Source organism: Nomascus leucogenys, chromosome 12 (genome assembly GCF_006542625.1).
Source record: "Nomascus leucogenys isolate Asia chromosome 12, Asia_NLE_v1, whole genome shotgun sequence".
Lineage (NCBI taxonomy): Eukaryota > Metazoa > Chordata > Mammalia > Primates > Hylobatidae > Nomascus > Nomascus leucogenys.
The window spans coordinates 33,069,179-33,094,170 of record NC_044392.1 but is presented as its reverse complement, the minus strand read 5'-3'; the positions used below and the strand labels follow the sequence as shown (position 1 = coordinate 33,094,170).

Sequence of the window (24,992 nt, the reverse complement as noted above, 5' to 3'; positions counted from 1 at the left end):
CACTCAGCCGGGTACTCCTCTGAGACAAAACTTCCAGAGGAACTATCAGACAGCTGAATTTGTGGTCTCACAAAATTCCACTGTTCTGCAGCCACCGCTGCTGACACCCAGCCAAACAGGGTCTGGAGTGGACCTCTAGCAAACTCCAACAGACCTGCAGCTGAGGGTCCTGTCTGGTAGAAGGAAAACTAACAAACAGAAAGGACATCCACACCAAAAACCCATCTGTATATCACCATCATCAAAGACCAAAAGTAGATTAAACCACAAAGATGGGGAAAAAACAGAGCAGAAAAACTGGAAACTCTAAAAAGCAGAGCACCTCTCCTCCTCCAAAGGAATGCAGTTCCTCACCAGCAACGGAACAAAGCTGGACGGAGAATGACTTTGACGAGTTGAGAGAAGAAGGCTTCAGATGATCAAACTACTCCGAGCTACGGGAGGAAATTCAGAACAATAGCAAAGAAGTTAAAAACTTTGAAAAAAAAATTAGATGAATGGATAACTAGAATAATTAATGGAGAGAAGGGCTTAAAGGAGCTGATGGAGCTGAAAGCCAAGTATTGAGAACTATACGAAGATTGCAGAAGCCTCGGTAGCCGATGCGATCAACTGGAAGAAAGGGTATCACTGATGGAAGATGAAATGAATGAAATGAAGCAAGAAGGGAAGTTTAGAGAAAAAAGAATAAAAAGAAATGAACAAAGCCTCCAAGAAATTTGGGACTATGTGAAAAGACCAAACCTACGTCTGATTGGTGTACCTGAAAATGACAGGGAGAATGGAACCAACTTGGAAAACACTCTGCAAGATATTATCCAGGAGAACTTCCCCAATCTAGCAAGGCAGGCCAACATTCAGATTCAGGAAATACAGAGAATGCCCCAAAGATACTCCTCGAGAAGAGCAACCCCAAGACACATAATTGTCAGATTCACCAAAGTTGAAATGAAGGAAAAAGTGTTAAGGGCAGCCAGAGAGAAAGGTTGGGTTACCCACAAAGGGAAGCCCATCAGACTAACAGCTGATCTCTTGGCAGAAACCCTACAAGCCAGAAGAGAGTGGGGACCGATATTCAACATTCTTAAAGAAAAGAATTTTCAACCCAGGATTTCATATCCAGCCAAACTAAGCTTCATAAGTGAAGGAGAAATAAAATACTTTACAGACAAGCAAACGCTGAGTGATTTTATCACCACCAGGCCTGCCCTAAAAGAGCTCCTGAAGGAAGCACTAAACATGGAAAGGAACAACCGGTACCAGCCCCTGCAAAGACATGCCAAATTGTAAAGACATTGAGGCTAGGAAGAAACTGCATCGACTAACGAGAAAAATAACCAACTAACATCATAATGACAGGATCAGATTCACACATAACAATATTAACTTTAAATGTAAATGGGCTAAATGCTCCAATTAAAAGACACAGACTGGCAAACTGGATAAGGAGTCTGGACCCATCAGTGTGCTGTATTCAGGAAACCCATCTCACGTGCAGAGACACACATAGACTCAAAATAAAGGGATGGAGGAAGATCTATCAAGCAAATGGAAAACAAAAAAAGGCAGGGGTTGCAATCCTAGTCTCTGATAAAATAGACTTTAAACTAACGAAGATAAAAAGAGACAAAGAAGGCCATTACATAATGGTAAAGGGATCAATTCAACAAGAAGAGCTAACTAGCCTAAATATATATGCACCCAACACAGGAGCACCCAGATTCATAAAGCAAGTCCTGAGTGACCTACAAAGGGACTTAAACTCGCACACAATAATAATGGGAGATTTTAACACCCCACTGTCAACATTAGACAGATCGACGAGACAGAAAGTTAACAAGGATATCCAGGAATTGAACTCAGCTCTGCACAAAGTGGACCTAAGAGACATCTACAGAACTCTCCACCCCAAATCAACAGAATATACATTTTTTCAGCACCACACCACACCTATTCCAAAATTGACCACATAGTTGGAAGTAAAGCTCTCCTCAGCAAATGTAAAAGAACAGAAATTATAACAAACTGTCTCTCAGACCATAGTGCAATCAAACTAGAACTCAGGATTAAGAAACTCACTCAAAACCGCTCAACTACATGGAAACTGAACAACCTGCTCCTGAATGACTATTGGGTACATAATGAAATGAAGGCAGAAATAAAGATGTTCTTTGAAACCAATGAGAACAAAGACACAACATAGCAGAATCTCTGGGACACATTCAAAGCAGTGTGTAGAGGGAAATTTATAGCACTAAATGCCCACAAGAGAAAGCAGGAAAGATCCAAAATTGATACCCTAACATCACAATTAAAGGAACTAGAGAAGCAAGAGCAAACACATTCAAAAGCTAGCAGAAGGCTAGAAATAACTAAAATCAGAGCAGAACTGAAGGAAATAGAGACACAAAAAACCCTTCAAAAAATTAATGAATCCAGGAACTGGTTTTTTGAAAAGATCAACAAAATTGATAGACAGCTAGCAAGACTAATAAAGAAGAAAAGAGAGAAGAATCAAATAGATGCAATAAAAAATGAAAAAGGGGATATCACCACCGATCCCACAGAAATACAATCTACCATCAGAGAATACTACAAACACCTCTATGCAAATAAACTAGAAAATCTAGAAGAAATGGATAAATTCCTCGACAAATACGCCCTCCCAAGACTAAACCAGGAAGAAGTTGAATCTCTGAATAGACCAATAACAGGCTCTGAAATTGTGGCAATAATAAATAGCTTACCAACCAAAAAGAGTCCAGGACCTGATGGATTGACAGCCGAATTCTACCAGAGGTACAAGGAGGAACTGGTACCATTCCTTCTGAAACTATTCCAATCCATAGAAAAAGAGGGATTCCTCCCTAACACATTTTATGAGGCCAGCATCATCCTGATACCAAAGCCTGACAGAGACATAACCTAAAAAGAGAATATCAGACCAATATCCTTGATGAATATTGATGCAAAAATCCTCAATAAAATACTGGCAAACCAAATCCAGCAGCACATCAAAAAGCTTATACACCATGATCAAGTGGGCTTCGTCCCTGGGATGCAAGGCTGGTTCAACATACGCAAATCAATAAATGTAATCCAGCATATAAACAGAAACAAAGACAAAAACCACATGATTATCTCAATAGATGCAGAAAAGGCCTTTGACAAAATTCAACAACCCTTCATGCTAAAAACTCTCAATAAATTAGGTATTGATGAGAAGTATCTCAAAATAATAAGAGCTATCTATGACAAACCCACAGCCAATATCATACTGAATGGGCAAAAACTGGAAGCATTCCCTTTCAAATCTGGCACAAGACAGGGATGCCCTCTCTCACCACTCCTATTCAACATAGTGCTGGAAGTTCTGGCCAGGGCAATCAGGCAGGAGAAGGAAATAAAGGGTATTCAATTAGGAAAAGAGGAAGTCAAATTGTCCCTGTTTGCAGATGACATGATTGTATATCTAGAAAGCCCCATCGTCTCAGCCCAAAATCTCCTTAAGCTGATTAGCAACTTCAGCAAAGTCTCAGGATACAAAATCAATATACAAAAATCACAAGCATTCTTGTACAACAATCACAGACAAACAGAGAGCCAAATCAGGAGTGAACTCCCATTCACAATTGCTTCAAAGAGAATAAAATACCTAGGAATCCAACTTACAAGGGATGTGAAGGACCTCTTCAAGGAGAACTACAAACCACTGCTCAATGAAATAAAAGAGGATACAAACAAATGGAAGAACATTCCATGCTCATGGGTTGGAAGAATCAATATCGTGAAAATGGCCATACTGCCCAAGGTAATTTATAGATTCAATGCCATCCCCATCAAGCTACCAATGACTTTCTTCACAGAATTGGAAAAAACTACTTTGAAGTTCATATGGAACTAAAAAAGAGCCCGCATCGCCAAGTCAATCCTAAGCCAAAAGAACAAAGCTGGAGGCATCATGCTACCTGACTTCAAACTATACTACAAGGCTACAGCAACCAAAACAGCATGGTACTGGCACCACAACAGAGACATAGATCAATGGAACAGAAGAGAGCCCTCAGAAATGATGCCGCATATCTACAACTATCTGATCTTTGACAAACCTGACAAAAACCAGAAATGGGGAAAGGATTCCCTATTTAATAAATGGTGCTGGGAAAACTGGCTAGCCATATGTAGAAAGCTGAAACTGGATCCCTTCCTTACACCTTATACAAAAATTAATTCAAGATGGATTAAAGACTTACATGTTAGACCTAAAACCATTAAAATCCTACAAGAAAACCTAGGCAATACCATTCAGGACATAGGCGTGGGCAAGGACTTCATGTCTAAAACACCAAAAGCAATGGCAACAAAAGGCAAAATTGACAAATGGGATCTCATTAAACTAAAGAGCTTCTGCACAGCAAAAGAAACTACCATCAGAGTGAACAGGCAACCTACAGAATGGGAGAAAATTTTTGCAATCTACTCATCTGACAAAGGGCTAATATCCAGAATCTACAATGAACTCAAACAAATTTACAAGAAAAAAACAACCCCATCAAAAAGTGGGTGAAGGACATGAACAGACACTTCTCAAAAGAAGACATTTATGCAGCCCAAAAACACATGAAAAGATGCTCATCATCACTGGCCATCAGAGAAATGCAAATCAAAACCACAGTGAGATATCATCTCACACCAGTTAGAATGGCCATCATTAAAAAGTCAGGAAACAACAGGTGCTGGAGAGGCTGTGGAGAAATAGGAACAATTTTACACTGTTGGTGGGACTGTAAACTAGTTCAACCATCGTGGAAGTCAGTGTGGCGATTCCTCAGGGATCTAGAACTAGAAATACCATTTGACCCAGCCATCCCATTACTGGGTATATACCCAAAGGACTATAAATCATGCTGCTATAAAGACACATGCACACATATGTTTATTGCGGCACTATTCACAATAGCAAAGACTTGGAACCAACCCAAATGTCCAACAACGATAGACTGGATTAAGAAAATGTGGCACATATACACCATGGAATACTATGCAGCCATAAAAAACGACGAGCTCATGTCCTTTGTAGGGACATGGATGAAACTGGAAAACATCATTCTCAGTAAACTATCGCAAGGACAAAAAACCAAACACCGCATGTTCTCACTCATAGGTGGGAATTGAACAATGAGAACTCATGGACACAGGAAGGGGAACATCATACTCCAGGGACTGTTGTGGGGTGGGGGAGGGGGGAGGGACAGCATTAGGAGATATACCTAATGCTAAATGACAAGTTAATGGGTGTAGCAAACCAACATGGCACATGGATACATATCTAACAATCCTGCACATTGTGCACATGTACCCTAAAACCTAAAGTATAATTAAAAAAAATAAAAATAAATAAATAAATAAATAAATACATTACTTGTCCGTCATCAGAAATCATGTCCTTTTAAATTTATTATTTATTACTTGTTATTCATTTATTCACCTAATATATATAATTCAAATATGCATTTATTCATTCATTCATTCATTAAACATCTCATACTCTACTACTGTTCTGTATCAATCACTTTGCTATTGTGTTGCGAGAAGAATCGAGAGATGGGCTCGGTATTCAGTCAACCATTTAAATTAGCTTGAATTCCCTGTTCCCAGCATTGTAAGAAGTTCTGGCAGACTAGAAAACTCAGCTATAGGGGCTCAATAATGCAGGTTAAGGTGTAAATTGAGACCTATGGCTCTTTGATGATCTAGCCATTTTTTTTTTTTGGTATTTGTAACTGTGTAGTTTATTATACATGTATCTAGGTTTTAAAATTTTCTTTTATTTTACTTTAAGTTCCAGGATACAAGTGCAGAATGTACAGGTTTATTATATAGGTATATGTGTGCCATTGTAGTTTGCTGCACCTATCAACCTGTCATCTAGGTTTTAAGCCCTGCATGCATTAGCTATTTGTCCTAATGCTCTCCCCCTCCTCACACTCCACCCCCTGACTGGTCCAGTGTGTGTTGTTCCCCTCCCTGTGTCAATGTGTTCTCATTGTTCAACTTCCACTTATGAGTGAGAACATTCACTGTTTGATTTTCTGTTCCTGTGTTAGTTTGCTGAGGATGATGGCTTCTAGCTTCATCCATGTCCCTGCAAAGGACATGATCTCATTCCTTTTTATGGCTGCATAGTATTCCATGGTGTATATGTACCACATTTGCTTTATCCAGTCTATCATGGATGGGCATTTAGGTTGGTTCCATGTCTTTGTTATTGCAAATAGTGCTGCAATAAACATACCTGTGCATGTGTCTTTACAGTAGAATAATTTATAGTCCTTTGGGTATATACCCAGTAATGGGATTATTGGGTCAAATGGTATTTCTGGTTCTAGATCCTTGAGGAATCACCACATTGTCTTCTACAATGGTTGAACTAACTTACATTCCCACCAACAGTGTAAAAGCATTCCTATTTCTCCACAGCCTTGCCAGCATCTGTTGGTTCTTGGCTTTTTAATAAACACCATTTTGACTGGCATTAGATGGTATCTTATTGTGGTTTTGATCAGCATTTCTCTAATGATCAGTGAGGTTGAGCTTTTTTTCATATGTTTGTTGGCCACATAAATGTCTTCTTTTGAGAAGTGTCTGGTCATACACTTTCCCTACTTTTTGATGGGATTGTTTCTTCTTTTCTTGTAAATTTGTTTAATGTCCTTGTAGATTCTGGATGTTAGACATTTGTCAGATGGGTAGTTTGCAAAAATATTCTCCCATTCAGTAGGTTGCCTGTTCACTCTGATGATAGTTTCTTTTGGTATGCAGGTGCTCTTTAGTTGAATTAGATCCCATTTGTCAATTTTAGCTTTTGTTGCAATTGCTTTTGGTGTTTTTTGTTATGAAGTCTTTGCCCATGCCTGTGTCCTGAATGGTATCGTCTAGGTTTTCTTCTGGGGTTTTTATGGTTTTGGGTTCTACATTTAAGTCTTTAATTCATCTTGAGTTAATTTTTGTATAAGGTGTAAGGAAGGGGTCCAGTTTCAATTTTCTGCATATGGCTGATGTAGCCTTCTTTACTCTACCATTGCTCGCATCTCATCAGGAGTATACTAATCACTTGTAAATGCCTGGCATATTTCAGCAAGCTCTATGAGTGGGATGGACTAGACTCATGATATGGTGGAAAGGTAGCTTTAGGGGCTGATCTACCAAGGTGGTCTATTCTATCCTAATTCTTAGTAAAGTAGGTGAGAGGTAATTTCAATATGAAGCTCTAAGAATCATAAGCAAAACTCATATGTGTCCAAAAAGAGAAGGTTGCCACAAGCTAGTGCTCTCTGTGACCTGTTCTCCTACCATCACTAAAATGCTGCCTTCCTCTAAAACGAAGCCCTTTCAGAACTGAGCTGGGCTGTGGTTTCCACGGAGCTGTTGTTCCATTGTTTTGGTTTGTCTTGTGTACTCAGACCCCTATAGGGGACAGAGCTCCCATGGGGGTAAGTTCCCCTAAGTAAAAATAAATGTAGGAAGATAAGCTGAACTGTTTCATGGAGTACCAGTTCTGAAGGCAATCCAAGTTCCACAAATTCCCCGCCAGCTGTTGGCCAGGCTGCTGGCCCCAGTGCCTGTACGGGAAGTGTGTGTCACTTTCTCACACACCACCTCAGATAACTCTGCCCTGTGAAGATTATTTGGACCCTACAGGCTCAGAGCCTAAGAACATATAGTGAAAGTTAGATAACCAAACATAACCCTCCTCCTCCAGCTTTGGTTTGATTGCCTTCACATTTTGGTAGAGTGAGCCTGTTCAGGAGTTTGGTATATGAAAGCATTCCTTCCAGAGCCGGATCTTTGTGGGGGTACCTTTTCACACTGTGGGGAGCAGATAGTAGAGTGGCTAAGAGCATTGGCTATGCAGCTGGATGGCTCCACTGTTCTTAGCTGTGTCATCTGGGCGGGCTTCATGCCCTCTAATAGCCTCAGTTTCCTCATCTGTAAAATGGGCGTAATAATAGCACATATGTATTAAAGTTATTGTGAAGATCAAATAAGACAATGCATGTAAAATTCCTGGGATTAATAAATTGCTTATTAGTGTCATTATATTTACATTTAGTCTACACAGTAATTATGAGCCTGCTTTGTAAAAGCTGTCCCTTGGCTCCCCTGTCTCTAATCAGTGAAACACTGGTGGATTCATAGGCCCTCCCTGAGCTGCTGTTTCCCTAAAACAAAGCTCAATGAGGTTGGATGCCTTAGCCACCCACTTTGGAGAACAGGTATTTTAGTATGCCTTACTACTCTCAGGAAGTAGTATTCCATGCAGTGTCTGACACTGTTGTCCAGCAAATGTTTAATAGAAGAATGAGGGACCGAATGAGTGACCCGACTATGTCCCATTATTGGAGGCAGAATTGACTTTTAAGAGCTCATCACTCAATTCCATTAAGGGCCCTGAAACTCCCTCCAAGTAGTTTACATGGATCTTGGGTGAGCAATCCCTTTTCTTGCTTCCATCTTCTCCCTACAGCTCCATGATGAGGGGGCAAAATACATATAGCTTTGGGCATTCCTCTCCTCCATTCCTATCATTTTCACTTTTAACAAAGCTCCTTATTTAACAAGACTCACCTAAACACTGGCCATAGCTGCAGGATTACAAACACAGAGCTAGGTGAGAAGAGAGGCAACTTTTAAATGGAACAGAACTGGGGGAACTGGCAGGGATTGCATTGCTAAAGTTACCCAAACTCAACATGCACATTGTGCACATGTATCCTAAAACTTAAAGTATACTAAAAAAAAAAAAACTGAAAAAGAAAAAAAAAAAAGAGATGGGGTAGCGGTCAAATGACTAATGCTCTGACTCACTTCACAGCACCTGGTTGTTGCCCCTGAATGGCCTGGAGAACAGAGCAGTGGCTCAATGCTCTATTCTGCTTGGAGGGAAACTACTTGGAGGGAGTTTCAGGCCCCTTCATGGATGTGAGTGAGGAGTTCCTAAAAGTCGCCAATACAATGGCTAATATCCTGGTGAATTGTATGACATGACTGCAGCTCTAAGGAAATAAGACTATTTCCTTAGAGCAGGAGGGCACTTGTACCTTACTTAAAAGACTCTCCTTCCCGTCTGAGAAGACATACTTTTTTTTTCTTACCACCTCTTTGAAGGCTGAGGTTCAATTTCAGTTTCAGAAACAGGAGCATTGTTAGCCCTGCTCCATCTGACACTGGAAACTTTCTAGAAGGAAAGTCACAAGGTAATTACTCCTCCTCTGAAAACACATTTGTGAACCTATTCTGAGAAAGTGGACTTTCTTAAGATGATTTATCTCAGGGCCATCACCCTGAAAGCTAAAATGGAAGACTTCCTCCTGTATCTGCAATAGTAAAACATAAAAGCAGTGGGGTGCAGGGGCAACAGCCCTTGTTGAGGAATCAGCAGACGTGAGTTCTAGTCCTAGGCCTGACCTTTACATGCTTTGTGGAGCCTCACCTAAGGCACTGTGTGGAGTCAGCAATAATGCTTACAAAACTCTCGGCCAAGATAGTAACTGGAAGAGCCAGGACCCAAACTCAGATTCATTTGAGGTCAAAGGTCATGTTCATGAGCTCTCAAGGAATACAATACATCTCTTCGTGATGGTCCCACAGCTCTGATTGGTATGCTGGACAGGACTTCTTGTTGGCTGCATTCTTTACCAAGTCCAAAGCCATTGGACAGGCAGAATTACAGAGCATTTGCAAGGTGTGTGAGTGTCTGGTTTTGTTGGTGAACCCCTCTGTACTATTTTAGAAGTTGGACTTGCTAAGAAGTTTGGACTTTAGGTGGTGTAGGGTTGAGTCAAGTGAGGAACAAGGTAAAAGGAAGCAGCACCATCTTGGTCAAGAACTCTCAAAATTCCATTAGATAATAGATGGGCTGGTTGTGCTGGTCTTTTTCTTCCCAGCTTCACAGACACACACGTGTTTCAAGGGCTGTTAGCCAGTTTCCAACCCCACTGCAGAGATGGACTATGAGAAGTTTTGCCCATGATCTAGACCATGTGCTCACTCCCTGTGGCACAGCATCCTTAACACTCCCAAATTTCTTCCCCGCCCCAAAGGTGGATGAGGTCTTAAATAACACCAAAAGAGTTTCTTTCTTTTAAAGTAAAGCTTTGATTTTTGCTAATTCTATTTTCCCCAGAATAATTCTTTGAGTTGCTATCAGGCATTTATAAAAAGGCCCACAGAATTTTAGAATGTTCATTAAGTCTTTTGACAAATATTCATTAGAACTTACTCTATACCTGATGCTGCACTTGGTCTGAAATCTCTTCAGAATACTGGTACTGATAAGTAAACACTATGACATTGGACAGGCAGAATTACCAGACACTGGTACTGATAAGTAGACACTATGATAATACAGATACTGGAAATAAGTAGACTGGTACCAAAGACAGAGGAGCAGAGAAATAGGAGAGTGGGTGGGGACGGTGGAGCAGTGAAGTGGCAAGGGACAGAGACAAATCCAGTTGGGGGCAAGTTTGCCCAGTAAAAGAAGCCTTTAAAGTTCTGGATTTCTCTGCTAATTCCAAACAGAATTGTTCCGCGACCCATCTCTCCCCTTCTGCTGATATTTATACCTACTTCTGTAAAACTAGGATGACAGTTCTTAACCTGACAGTATTACATGAAAAGTAAAGAGATGCTATATGTCAAGTGTAGCATAGAACCTGGCACAACGTATATAATTGAAAGGCAGGAGAAGTCATAGTTATTACTACTATGATGATAAAAATACCTTTAATTTAATAGAAAGACAGGCTACATCCTAGGCACGAAACATCACTTTGAGTAAATATCAGAGCCTACATTAGAAATTGTCAGGATTGAACTTCTCCAATTGCACACTGAGAGGAGCCTCAGAAAGCACATATCAGAGCACAAAAGACAATACCAAGCCTCTCCTCCTTCAAAGAGTCTTCCTTTCTTGACAATTCCAAATCATACTAACTTTCCTTCCTTGTGACATGTTGATATCACCATCACACATTTCACCTAACACATACTGTCACTGAGTAGCCTCATGGGGCTACAATGCAAAGTTTTTGAACACTGCACCATTTACTGCTCATCCTCCTGCCACCATGGTGGGGATATGAACAGTCTCTTTAAATACTGTTAAGTTGCACACATTCTGCTCTCTTCCTGCCTGCATCTGGGTAAGAGTTCTGCCGTCTTTTCCATGTCCAGGTTTTAAGTCTACTAGTCTGTCTACAAGGTTTTAACACAGTGAAGCAGAAATGACCTGCAGAACAGCATCTCTGGATAGAAAGACCTAGCACAGGACAGAGCGAGAATGCCTCCCAAAACACAAATTCCTCAGTTTTTTTTTGGAAAAATACAGGCAGGACAGGCTTCCCCTAAGGCCTCTGAGAAGATCTAGATTATCTTGTGAGATGCATTTATGTCCTGAGAGCAATTCCAGGTCACGCAGGGATTGCATGAGTTACGTTAGCATCACAGTAAATTTGATGTGAATTTATGAATATCAATTATAATATTTTTAACTGAGAGATCTAATGCTATCTCCGTGTCTATTAAAAGGTAATAAATATTCAAGACACTTATAATGTACACATAATATTTATAGACTGTGATTAAATTATACGTTCCAAAAGCAAAATGATGTATTTCAGAGGCTCTGCAATCTAGCAATTTGGTTTTCAACTCCAGCTTTGTAATTTACCAGCTGTGTGTTATTTGTCTCCATGAGTCTCAGTTTCCACAGAGTAGTCATGATAAAGCAATAATAAATAACCTTTATCAAGGACTTGCAATGTGCCAGGCATTGTGCCTAGCACTATGCATGCATTAATTATTTTAGTTATCAAAACAATCCTATAAAATGGGCTCAAATAATGAGCTTCTCACCGCCATCACCATTTTACGTATAAGGAAACTCAGGTTTAGAGAAGATAAGTAATTCCCGTAAGGACACACGTTAATGTACATATATTATCTTATTTAATTCTCACAACAACAGTTCTAGGGAGGTGTGTTTTAGATGTGAAAGCTGAGTATTTCAGAGTTGAGATGACTTGAGTAAAGGTAGTAGTGGGGTTGCATTTTGAGAATTGTTCTGACTCCAAACTTCGTTAACTTTTCAATACTTCAAGATACCTCAAAGAAACACACACACACACACACACACACACACCATCTTAACTCTGCAGAAATCGCTTATTGATTAAGAAGATTGTGTCCTGCAGGTTCCCAGACAGAAGCAAATCCCCTCCTGGGAGGAGGGGCTTTTGCCATCCTTACAAGAGCAGCCAACAATCATTTTTGCAGAGCTCAAGTTCCCCCAGATAATTGATTCCTAGCACTTAGGAGAGTGACCTAGATGGAAAGTTGACAAGAATCCTAGATCTGTCATAACCCTGTTCTCCCACACTCAGCCTTCTTGCCCTCAGAAGTCATCCTTACGTGGATTTGATATCTTTTTTAGGTCAGCACTCACTATGGCTTTATCCAGGAACAAAAATAACATCAGCATTTCATATCACCCACAGCACTGTGGAATCAGGCTGGCTGGCTCAGGTCCTCCCTCTGCCATCTGCTAGCCATGCAAGGGCAACCTCCTCATGTGTGAAACACCTGGATTCCAATACTGTTGTGAAGATCAAACGATATTAGATTTTGAATAACTCATGGGCATAGACTGTATTTTATTCATCTCCATCTTCCTGGCGCCTGGCAAAGTTTGTGCTAATAAGCATTTGGTAGTGAATGAATAAACAAATGAACATATAAATGAAGAATACTCTATAAATCATAACTCACCATGTAGATCAGGGTTAGGGCCACAGAACCTATACTTACGTAAAGTTATGGATTTCTCTCCTAATTCCAAACAGAATTGCTCCATGACCCATCTCTCCCCTTCTGCTGATATTTATATCTACTTTTGTAAAACGAGAATGACGGTTCCCAACCTGACAGCAATGTTTTTATTCAGTTTTTAATTGCTTCAGTCTCACGGCCTTTATTCCTATTCTGTGAGGTAAGGAGGTTGCTCTAGATTGTGCCCAAGGCCCCCTCAAGTGCTGGGATTCCATGACTCTGTTGTACTATGTTTGTGCCACATCCTTATATTTATTTTTTAAATTTTATTTTGAAGTAATTTTAGACTTACAGAATGCTTGTAAAGACAACACACAAAATTCACGTATACTCTTCACCCAGGTTCCTCTAATGTTAATTTTCATAACTCTAGAGTGTCTAGGAATGCTAAGAAATGCTAAGAAATTTACCCTGGTATAACACCAAACTCCAGAATTTGGATTTCATCAGTTCTTCCACAAATGTCAAACCAGGATAGGTTACTGTGCAGCATTTAGTCCTTATGGCTTTTGAAATAAAGAATTTACTTTCAATTTTTGAAGTTGATCGAGACCTTAAGATTATTGACAGAATGAAAACCTGATGAAAACTTCATTCTGCGGTGGCAAAGTGTGTCAGCCATCCTCTGTGCACGTTTTAGCGATCCTTAAGAAATCTTGAAAGACCATCTTGCATGTTGGTAAATGCAATAAATCAAAATGAGATGTGAACAATACAGTTGGAACCCTACTATAGACACTGGAATATTGGGAATCAAAGACATAAGCAAAATAGTTCCCCTGTGGGAAAACCTGCAGGCCTCCTTGTGGAGAGCCGTGGGGACACTGGCTGGGGTTTGGACCGCTGATTTGGTCTTTCACTGCGTATGTATTGAGGGCCTGTTATGCACCAGCACTCTTCTAGGCACTGGGGATACAGTGGTGAATGAGACAAAGCCCCTGTGTTCATGAAGCTTATATTTTAGTGAGGGAGACAAAACAAGAAACAAATGCCAATCAGGCAGTGACAAGCGCATTGTAGGAAACAAAGCAGGCTGAGGGAGTGGAGACAGCAAGATGTGTGGGGAGAGGAGGTGGTCTTGGAAAGCATCCCGAGGAAGTGGGCGCTGTGAGTACTCAATACTCAGAACCATGACTCAGGACGACTGCCCTGCACTACACTGAGGCTTGGTCTTGCTTAGATTAGGGAAATAGTCCGACCGTGGAAAACGGAGTTCCCACACGACCTATCCACCTTCAAATGCACCTCGATGCTGCCATAGCCCTGTTGCATAGATGCCTTTCTCCTCTTCTCCAGTCTGTGGCTTGTCATTGAATTCATAAACTCAGCTCTAACATAAACTGCCACTCCAAAACTTCTCCTTGAGATTCTTTGAAGCCCGGGGTAAAAAGTAGATGCCAATAAATGGAATACTTTTCCTCTGAACTCAGACTCTGTGGAAAGCTGGCTTGCCCAACATCAGCCACATCAATTTCAGATTCTCTAAACTTTTACTACCTGCCCATGATGTGCTAGGCATTTGTTTTAGACGTCAATTTGCTTTAGAGTTTTCTTATACTTTATCCTACAAGTATCACAGTAACACAAGTAACAGCTTGTGAGGTGGGAGTCACACCTTCCTTTTTCTTCCTTTCCTTTCCTTTCCTTTCTTCTTTCCTTTCCTTTCCTTTCTCTTTCCCTCCCTTCCTTCCTTCTTTCCTTCCTTCCTCCCTCCTCCTTCCTTTCTTCCTTCCTTCCCCCCTCCCTCCTTTCTCTCTCTTTCTCTCTTTCTTCTTTCTTTCTTTCTTTTCTTTCTTTTTTGCCAGAATGAGATACCGAATGTCACAGATAAGAGCAGGAGCTGTGAATCCAGGTTTCCTGCATCCAAGCCCAGGGCTCCTTCCACCACACAGTAGCTCAATCTCACCAGAAAATTTCACCTTCATCTTATTCTACACAGGACCCAGTGCCCTACAGCCTGTGCTGACCCAAGTTAGAGCAGATTCCCTGAGAACAACCTAGGCATGCCCTGGGATGGTGACATACCACTCATGAGGACCCAGGTAAGGCCTCCTGGCAGTTGTTAGTGCCAGAGACCAGCATCCACACTTCAGAAGCCGACACCTGAAGAGGTGGTTTTCAACAGAGAAACTGTGATCAATGGCAGCACCACAGACCACTCAGCTATGATAGCAACACCTTTTAAAGATGGCACTTTGATTAGAAAGATTTTCTTTTTAGCAGATCCTATGTGCTATTGTCAAGCCTATGTTCGAGACTCCTCCCCTCTTTTAAAATAAACCTGAAAGCTAATTTGGTTATACAAGGCAGCCCAATTGCACAAAACCATCAACAACTGTTCCCTGAGAACAGACTAAGCCTGTAGCCAATGTGAAGATGTAATTGCTCCCCAGCCCATAAGCAATTTCTTTCCTTCCAGATTTTTCACTGAGACTGGAGCCTGAACTCAAAGGCATAATCATTTTTAAAAGTGCTTCCAGGGTAATTCGTGTCAGTCCTGGGGCAGCTGGATCTTATTGTAAAGAAGTTATTTTGCATGTTTGTGAGTTTTCAACCCTGTGATTAGTAGAGGGGGAGAAGGAGGCAACAGAGGGTGGAAGGAGGAAAGGAAACCAAAATTACTAGACACTGCACACCCAAAAATGCCGAGGAAGAGGAGGTGGAAGAGGTATCTCGCCTGTCAGCTTTTCCCTTGACTCCCATGAGCCAAATAAAATCATGTTATTTCACCTTCTTCCTCTTTTGCTTTTCTTCAAATAGTTGGGGAGTTCATGACAAACCAGTCACAGTTGGCAAGTTTAAAACTAAACATCATTTGGCTTCTCTCTCTATCAGGGATGAACACAAAGATCAACAGAATGCAAGAAAAAGCCAAGAGTGTTTTCAGGGGTGAGCCACAGCTCTGTGGAGCCTTCAGAGATCATGCAGCCTGACTGCTCACTTTCCAAATGAGGCGGGAGACTGGAGGGCTGAGCGTCTGGGCCAAGGTCACACCACAAGTCATTAGAACCAGGATCCAGACCCAGGCCTCCTGACTCAGAGCCTAGGGCTCTTCCTCTACGGCTTGGGGAAACATGGCTGAGTGCTGCTTGACTGTGGCTCTAAAAAGGGCTGTTAGAAAGGAGTCGCGCCCATGTGATGGTGCTCCTGAGAGGTGAGGACTGGAGGACAGTTGTAATTAGGTCATTGCCATGCTCCACATTAGGCAGTGGGCCTGGCTGTGAGGAGTCATGGAGACTACAATCAAGGCAAGCCAGGTCTCTGAATCAGCATCTGTCAGAAGGGGTTTTGAATAACTAAATCTGCTTACCAGAGGCCATGGGGGTGGATGAGAATGGCCCACAAAGGCTGTCCAAGCAGCCTCCACAGCCCCGGCACCCTCAGCTGCTGCTGACTGTGTGAGTCCTCTCCCCACCCTTCTACAGTCCGGCTGAGCCCCTCCACAGTCCTGGTAACCAAGTAGGGCTCATCCCTCTGGGGCTGGGCTTCTGCTATGGTCTTGCAGGTCCCACCCTCTCCAGGAGGAAGAACTGCCCTGAATCTGGTCCAGTGGCACTGGCTCTGCTGACAGAGTCAGCTGTCGGGTGGGAGCCCACGCTGGGTGGAGGCAGCAGCCTCTCAGGAGCCCATCACTGTGGCAAAGCACAAACTCTTTGAAGCAAAGACTCTGTGGATCCAAACCCCAGCTTTCTAGCCTAGGAAATACTGGATCTCTAGACTGCAATTTGTCTACCTATAAATGGCATATACATTTGTTTTGAGCATTACATGAGATGATCCACGTAAAGCACTTAGCATGGAGCCTGCTCAGAGTAAGCACTCAATAAATGGTAGCTGTTGTTATTACTCAAAGGCCCGCACTCTTGCCTGGCTCCCCCACCCATCAGTGTTTCTTCCTCTTGGATTTCCATCATCACCTCTCTACTGGTTATGTCCCCAGGGTTCTATGCTTTTTCTTTTTTCTATTTTTTTTTTTTTTTAAAACAGGGTCTTGCTCTGCCACCCAGGAGGGAAATACAGTGGCGCGAACATGGCTCACTGCAGCCTCGACTCCCTGGGCTCAAGTGATCCTCCTACCTTAGCCTCCTGAGTAGCTAGGACCACAGGCTGCATGCAACTACACCAGGCTAATTTTTTTTTTTTTTTCTGTAGAGATAGATAGGGTCTGGCTATGTTGCCTAGGCTGGTCTCGAACTCTTGATCTCGAGTGATCCTCCCTCCCCAGCCTCTCAAAGTGCTTGGGATTACAGGCGTGAGCCGCCACACCTGGCCAGATTTTGTGCTTGACCCCTCCAAGCCCCACTACATTAAGTACTCATTGCCACGCATCTGCGTTGCTCTACAGATAGCACATGCAGCAGCCCTCCAGGTGGGCTTCCTCCTCCCTGGACTGCCTCCTCCATTCTCTCCTTCAAGCCTCCTAGAGTGCTGGTTCCATCTAGGCTGTTGTAAACAATCAGCCTAGCAGTCAATGCCTGCTAAGATGAGCTCCTGACCAAGCACCTGGGCTGAGACCCAGCTGAGACAATCACACCCCACAAAAAAGTACAAACTCAAAAATGTTCCATGCCACTGCTTAGGGCAGAATGCAGTAAGGGGAAGACAGCACCTCTCTCCAAAACCCTTTAGTAAACTATTTCCAGCAATAAAACCCACTTTAAATTCAGGCAGAGAGAAGGACCTCAGTACTCATAATTGAGAGAGCACATTTAATCAAGGCAGTAGACAGCTATTTAATTCCACTTTTCTTTGCCTAAATGTCTTTGTCCCCTCTTTTCCATTCACTTGCTCTAAATCAATAGTTCTCAAACCCTCTGTGCTGAGAGATCAATTGTTTATTTTTCTTGTTCCCAAACTACTGTGGGCCAGTACTTTTGTAAAATGGTAAAAATAAATTGCTAAAAAAGAAAAAATTCCATTCCGATGGCATAGCAAGTTTAAATTGCTATAAAGTTTCTTACTTTTAGTTTCTGTACATATCTTTTGGTAGTCTGGTAAGCAAGTTGCTCGTAGACCTACACCAGCCCCTTGCCCAAACTGAGAGTAGGGAGAACAGCTTCTGGAAGGAACAGAGCCACAGAGGAGTCTATCTCCCACAGACACTCTCCATCCCAGGTTTTTGTCCTATAATGTAGTCTGCTCAGCAGCAGCCCTGCTCCACCCAGAGTATGCAGTGGTGAGGTTTGGGGTGGGATTTGCCCAAGCTTTGGTTACTGATATTCCTTGAGAGTCTAGCAGCCCCCAGGAGGAGGGATATGCAGAGATGCTCCAGCCCCAGTGCAGTGCAGTGACTGGCCCTTACCATTCCATGCCAGCCCTGTTGATCTCCTCCCACCAGCACTCCGTGGGTTCCCCGAGGCTCTGTGGTGTGGGCATGCAGGCGTAGTTCCATTGTCTGTCAGAACCTTCCTTCTTGCTGAAGATGCTCCTCACGGCCACTATCACCTGCCCCTGGGGACACTGGTAGCTGAAGCCTTGCCGGTTCAGATTCACCCACCCATCATCGCTGTAGTCATGATACTGCTGGTATGGGTACCCATAATCGCCATACTGGCCCCAGGCCATGGTGACTAGGGGCAGAAGCACCCAGAGAAGACTGAGGTCCATGCTGCATGGGATTTTGGCAAACAATGTCACTCTAAGATTGCTGGTCTGACTGTTTTATATAGCTGCTGCTGACATGTGGCTTCCAGATGTGGGTGAGAAGGATCCAACTGCAGTGTGTCATCGCTTAAGCAAAACTTTTCCATGCTGAGATGTCAGCCATAAGGACATTCAGCTTGTTTTAAGGTGGAATTCTAGGAATATACCAGCAGCATGTAAGTCTAAGAAGCTCCCCGGAGAAAGAACAACTTTGTATGTAGATTATAAAAGCCAACTGCCACACCACCCTGTAGAAATGTTCACTTGAAAAACACTGATTAGTAGCATATTTGTCCCTCACCTTTCAGCACCTCACCCCTTTCTGTCCTACCCTACCTGCTGCTAGCAAACCCCTGTATTTGTTCTCCAAACTAGCCTTCCGGGCCACACAAATACCCAGACAGTGATTTCAAAATACTGAAATCATAGACTGAAGTAACAGAGCCATCTAAGATTTCTGTAAACCTGAATGCCTGTTTTTTTTTTTTTTTTTTTTTTAAGTTTTCAGTCCAACACTTTTTAACCCTTAGTATAAGCGTGGGTTACCAGTTTGCAGGGCTACTCTGAGAACTCATAAGTTGCATAAGGAAGTACTATGGGCCCATGGGGAGATAAGTTGGATATGATTTCCACACTTAAGCATTCTACCATGCTGCTGAAATTGGACCCTCCCTGGGTCCAATTTCAATTGGACAAGTCTAGAATTGGACAAGTCTAGAAACTGTGCTCTGCTCTCAAAAATGTAATGGGTTTAATCTAAATAAACCCACTATTTATCCTTCAGTATTTTTGCCCTCACATTGAATTTTCTTTTCATTGAGTTATAATTTACATATAATTAATTCACCTTTTAAAATACTTAGTGTACAGTAATATAGCCAGTACCCTAATCAAGACTTAGAACAGTTCCATCAATCTAAAACATCCCCTTATATCCCTTTGTAGTCAAATCTTCCCAAACACCCAGCCCTTGGTAACCACTGATTTACTTTCTGTCTCTATAGTTTTGCCTTTTCCAGAATGTCAAATAAATGGAATCATACCACACGTAGCCTTTCATGTCCATCTTTCACTTAGCATAATGCTTTTAAGATTCATCCATTTTAAAATTCAACATCTCGTTGTATGTGTCAGTATTTTGTTTCTTGTTATTGTTGAGTAATATTCCATAGCATGGATGTACCACAGATTCTTTATACATTTACCAGTTGAAAGACATTTGGGTTGTTTCCAGTTTTTGAAAATTCATTACTTTTTATATAATGAATTTTATATTCATTACCTTTTATATAATGAATTTTATATTCATTATATCTTATATAATGAATTACATAAAAGTAATTATAAATAAAGTTGATATAAACATCTATGTATAGGTTTTTGTGTGAACAAATTTTTATTTCATTTGGGTCAATACCTGGGAGTGGGATTGCTGGTTCAGAAGGTAATGTATGTTTAACTTTAAAAGAAACTACCAAGGCCGGGCGTGGTGGCTCATGCCTGTAATCCCAGCACTTTGGGAGGCCGAGGCGGGTGGATCATGAGGTCAGGAGATTGAGACCATCCTGGCTAACACGGTGAAACCCCGTCTCTACTAAAAATACAAAAAAATTAGCCAGGCTTAGTGGCAGGCGTCTGTAGTCCCAGCTACTCGGGAGGGCTGAGACAGGAGAATGGCGTGAACCCGGGAAAACAGAGCTTGCAGTGAGCCAAGATTGCGCCACTGCACTCCAGCTTGGGCTACAGAGCAAGACTCAGTCTCAAAAAAAAAAAAAAAAAGAAAAACTACCTAGCTGATTTCCAAAGTGGTGATACCATTGCCCACCACTACCAGAAAATTGCCATTAAAAAAATTTAGCTATTCAAATAGGTTTGTAGTGATATTTCAGTGTGGTTGTGATTTTCATTTCTCTAATGATCCATGATTTTGAGCATCTTTTCATGTGCTCATTACCCATTCCATGCATTCGTTGATGATTTGGCTTTTCAATTTTTTGAAACCTTTGGGCATCTCTTAAGCACATAGTATTTCCCATTTCTCATCAGTGTTGTTCTTAAAGTTTCTTAGAATTGTGATCATTGACCAATTCTACTTACAGCCTCTGTGAAGTTTGTTAAAATGCGGACTCTGGCTCTTCTCCAGGCCTGCTAAATCATAACCTCACAAGGGGTGCTCAGGTATTTATAGTTTTAAAAAAAAATTCCAGGTTGATTCTTATTCACATGAATTGCTAAAGAGTCACTTTCCTAAAGGAATGTGGAGCCAGAGAAAAATCACACTATTAATCATCCACCATCTGCCTAGCCTATGGCACATTTACCAGATGGTATTCAGTCTAGATCAAACACCAAAGGTAGTCTTGAAGGGAAAGACAGTCATACATGAGAATAAAGCAACAAGTAACTCGTTGTGTGTGTGTGTGTGGTGTGTGTGTGTGTGTGTGTGTTGGGGCATGCAGTTTTTCTCTGATGATCATGGTTACTGAAGCGAGGGGAGAGGGCTCTGGTCTGAACAGCTATGTGAGGCTTAGTTTTGTTTTAGCACCATCTTTTCCCACCACTTCCATCCCTAAGTAAACTGCCCAGTGCTGGCATCGGAATTCTTCCTAGCTTAGAATGATCTCTCTGATTCATGATATGACAGAAGCAATCATTCTCAACCTATCAGCATTTTAAGGATTTACCTGGAAAGCTTTTGGAAACCTCCAGAGTCTGAGCAATTTCTGGACCAATCAGATCAAAAGCTTCTGAGCAGGGTCCCCGACCATGACGTCTTTGAAACCTCCCTATAGGCTTCTCACCAGATAGCCAGGGTTTGAGAACCTCTATGCTAGAGGGTTTTTTTTTTAAATTTTTTTTCAGTTTTAATCATCCCTGAATGCTCATGTGTTGTATCTTGCATTCCTGGACAATGACATGAGCTATTTTGAACCTTAAAGAGCTCTAAGAGACAAAGCAAATTATCATAACACTCATCTTTATTATACATTTGTTTTCCAACAATTTCAGGGCCTCTGCCTGATCTCCATTCTCCGCAGATTTCTTTCAACTACAGCTAGAACTACCTCAAACTGGATTCCCTGTATGTTGGCAAAAATAAATATCTCATGCTATAGTCCAGTTTTTGAGATATAGAATCTGTTACTTTAAAAGCTGAAAGCAACCTAACTCATCCAGTGTCTCAGGAGATTTCCAGAAACTGCTGACGCCTTTGAGAGAAGATTCCGGTGGGCCGCATAGAGAATGATTTCCATATGCAGACATTGAGAACATAAGATTAATGCATTTACAGTTGACCATGTGTTTTTCAACTAGGTTACTATGTTATCTTCCTCGTAACTTTGTATGTTAAGTGAGGCATTATTGGAATTAGTTTCTCACAGATGAGGAAACTGTGGTGAGAGAATATTTTGGGCCAAATTTCTAGAACTGGAAGGATATGACCCCATGTCTTCCGATTATCCCATTCTTGCAATTCCTTCTCATCATTTCATCAAAGTTACAGTTACTAATTATAACGTTTAGGAATAATTGTCAAATGATGCACTTATAAAGTATGTATATTAACATATCACATGTAACTAATTTGCACCACGCATTTCTGCTGTTATTTGAAAAGTCTACTCAATAGACCCTGGGACTTTAAAGAACTAAATGTTCAATCAAGAAGTAGTTTTTTGGGGAGTGTTGCTCTGAAAACCACCAGCATCTGCATGCAGCTCACCTGGGAACCTTTGTATTTAGAAATGCAAATCTTCCAGCCCCTCTCAGACCTACTGAATCAGACACTCTAGGAGTAGAGCCCAGCAATGTGTGTTTGAACAAGCCCTTTAGGTAACCTGATACTCACTAAAGTGAGAAACTGTATAGAAGATAATGCAGAACACTCTACCCAAATTCCAGGTGTCACTTCTCAAGAAGTTATGTAGTGAGGCTGAAGCCTATATGACTCAGTTCACTAATTTTGATTCTGGCGCCCACACGATTCACCACTGGGCTATCTTACCTCCTAGTAGATAATGGACTTGAGATATTTTGGAGATTCTGACAAAGAGCATTCAAAAGTCTGCATGATTCTTCTTTTTCTTCTTTCTTTTATTCTTCTTTTCTTTCTCCTTATCCTCCTCCTTCTTCGGCTGTATTGAGATATAATTAACATACCATACAATTCACCACTTAAGGTATATAATTCAATATATCCCTTAAATTAGTATGTTCACAGAGTTTATGCAACCACCACCGCAAGCATTTTAGAATATTTTAACCACCCAACAAAAAACCTGAACACATCAGTAGTTGCTCTCCATTTCCCTTCATCCTTTAGCCCTAGGCAACAATTAATCTACTTTGTGTCTCTATGGATTTGTCTGTTCTGGACATTTCATATGAATAGAATCATTCAATATGTGGTCTTTCGTGAATAGGTTCTTTCACTTAGCATAATGTTTTATGTTAGTGGTTCAAAAGGTTCATCCATTTTGCAGCGTGTATCACTAGTTCATTTCTTTATAATGCCCGATAGTATTCTACAGTATAGGTCTACCATATATTATTTATCCGTTTATAAGTTGATGGACATTTGGGTTGTTTCCACCTTTTGGCTATTATGAACAGTGTTGCTACAAACATGTATGTAGAAGCATATGTGTGGACATATGTTTTCATTTCTCTTGGGTATATACTCAGGAATGGAATTTCTGGTTATATGGTAATTTTGTGTTTAATCTTTTAATGACCTGCCAAACTGTTTTCCAAAGCAATCGCGCCATTTTACATTCTTACCAGCAGTGTATGAGAGCTCCAATTTCTTCTCCACATCCTCACTGATGCTTATTAAGTCTGGGTTCTTCCGAAAGGTACAGGAACTCATAGCCACTCTGGTGACACTTTTTGGGACCTGGATCCACTCCTGTCTGGCAGCTTTCTCAAACATATAATCCTTTTTGAAAGATTCTGAATATAATACTTTGCCCAATCTTAATTGGGAGCCCCTAGAATGGCCCTAGAATCAACTCATTCCTGAGTTACTTTTACACTTTCTGGATTGGGGTAGCTGCTATTGTACATTGGGAGGGAATGATGTAGACTTACAGAGGTCACCCTGGAGCAGACCTGATCCACTGGAGCATTCTGGATGTGACCTGCTGGCCTCGAGGAGGGCTGCTCAGACAGGAGAAGGCAAGGCTCATGCTAGTGCCTGGGCGAAGCTGGTAGCCCCAGATGAATGGGTGTTCTTAACCCGAAATATTGACTGTGAGTTATTGGAGGATTCCATTTTGCCTGTTGTCTTTTTTCCCTTTTAACTCCTGTGTATAATCAGGACTTGGCTGCAGCTCTAGGTGGCCAGAGTACTATTACAAACTTCCCGGCAAGTGTATGCTGAGCCATCCGTGGCTTTCCTCCAAAATGAGTCTGTGCCAGTTTCATGGTTTAGCTGAGGAAGGCATTCAATAGCCTTAGTACACCCAGGCTGTCCTCACCTTCAGCAAACTTGCCACCCTTGCATGACCCATTGCTTTTTAAGATCATCTGTGGAACCCACTGTCATATCATTTGGGGTTAGCCCTGAGGGCCACCAATGAGGTTAAAAATGCTCGTATTGGAAGCAGCAGGAGAAAAAGTGACAATCCAAGTTGAGGGAATAGAGAAGATTGGGAGGAGTAGAATAAGGTGCACCTACTATGTGCTAAATACTCTACTATGTGCTTTACATATGATAGACCAATTGACCTTCCAGCAATTCTAGGAAAATTAGGTTCAGAGATCACTGGTAGCTCACCCCAATTTTCACAGCTAGTACAGAAATGGGACTTGAATTTATTAGTAACTATACTACCAAAAGTGCCAAATGGTCACAGCAGGGCCTCAGAGCAGTGGCATGGTTGTGAGAAGAGCAGAGACTCCTAAAATCCAAATATCTAAGTGAAAGTTCTGGTTCTGCAAGTAATCAAAATGACCTTCTGATTTGGGTAGATAGTTCTTTGTTGTGGAGGCTTGCTGCCCTGTGTATTATAGGATGTTGGACAGCATCCCTGGCCTCTATCCACTAGATGCCAGTAGCATCTTCTCTTCCACCACTGTGACAATCAAAAATGTTCCAGACATTGCTAAATGTCTCCTGGAGGGAAAAATCATCTCTGGTTGAGAACCACTGACTCAGACAAAACCCACAACCTTTGTTTTCATCTGTAAAATGGAGGATAATCACAACACCAGCCACTCACCACAAGATTATTATGACAGTCGTATCAAATAGTGGTCTTGCAAAGACTGTCAAGTGTAAAGCTTGAAAAAATGTACGTTGTTAGTCTGACCTCAGGGTAACACTAAAAGCTGGAGTTGAGGGACAATCATGCATATTAGTGTAATGAACAACCCCAGTACTATGCAGGGCAGAAGAGTGTTCTTGTGCAGATGATGACTGGAGGGGTTTGGGAATGAGTAAAGCTGGGGAATAT

At 41.6% G+C, this 24,992-nt stretch overlaps 1 protein-coding gene across 1 annotated transcript in view; it reads right to left on the bottom strand.

The window, feature by feature from the left end:
• DPT (dermatopontin) overlaps positions 1-18,498 on the bottom strand; it is a 44,550-nt gene extending 26,052 nt beyond the window's left edge. The window contains exon 1 of the mRNA XM_030824012.1: positions 18,194-18,498. Coding sequence (XP_030679872.1) covers positions 18,194-18,498 — 305 coding nt within the window. The remainder of the gene's footprint in view (positions 1-18,193) is intronic.
• Positions 18,499-24,992: the final 6,494 nt, after the last annotated feature.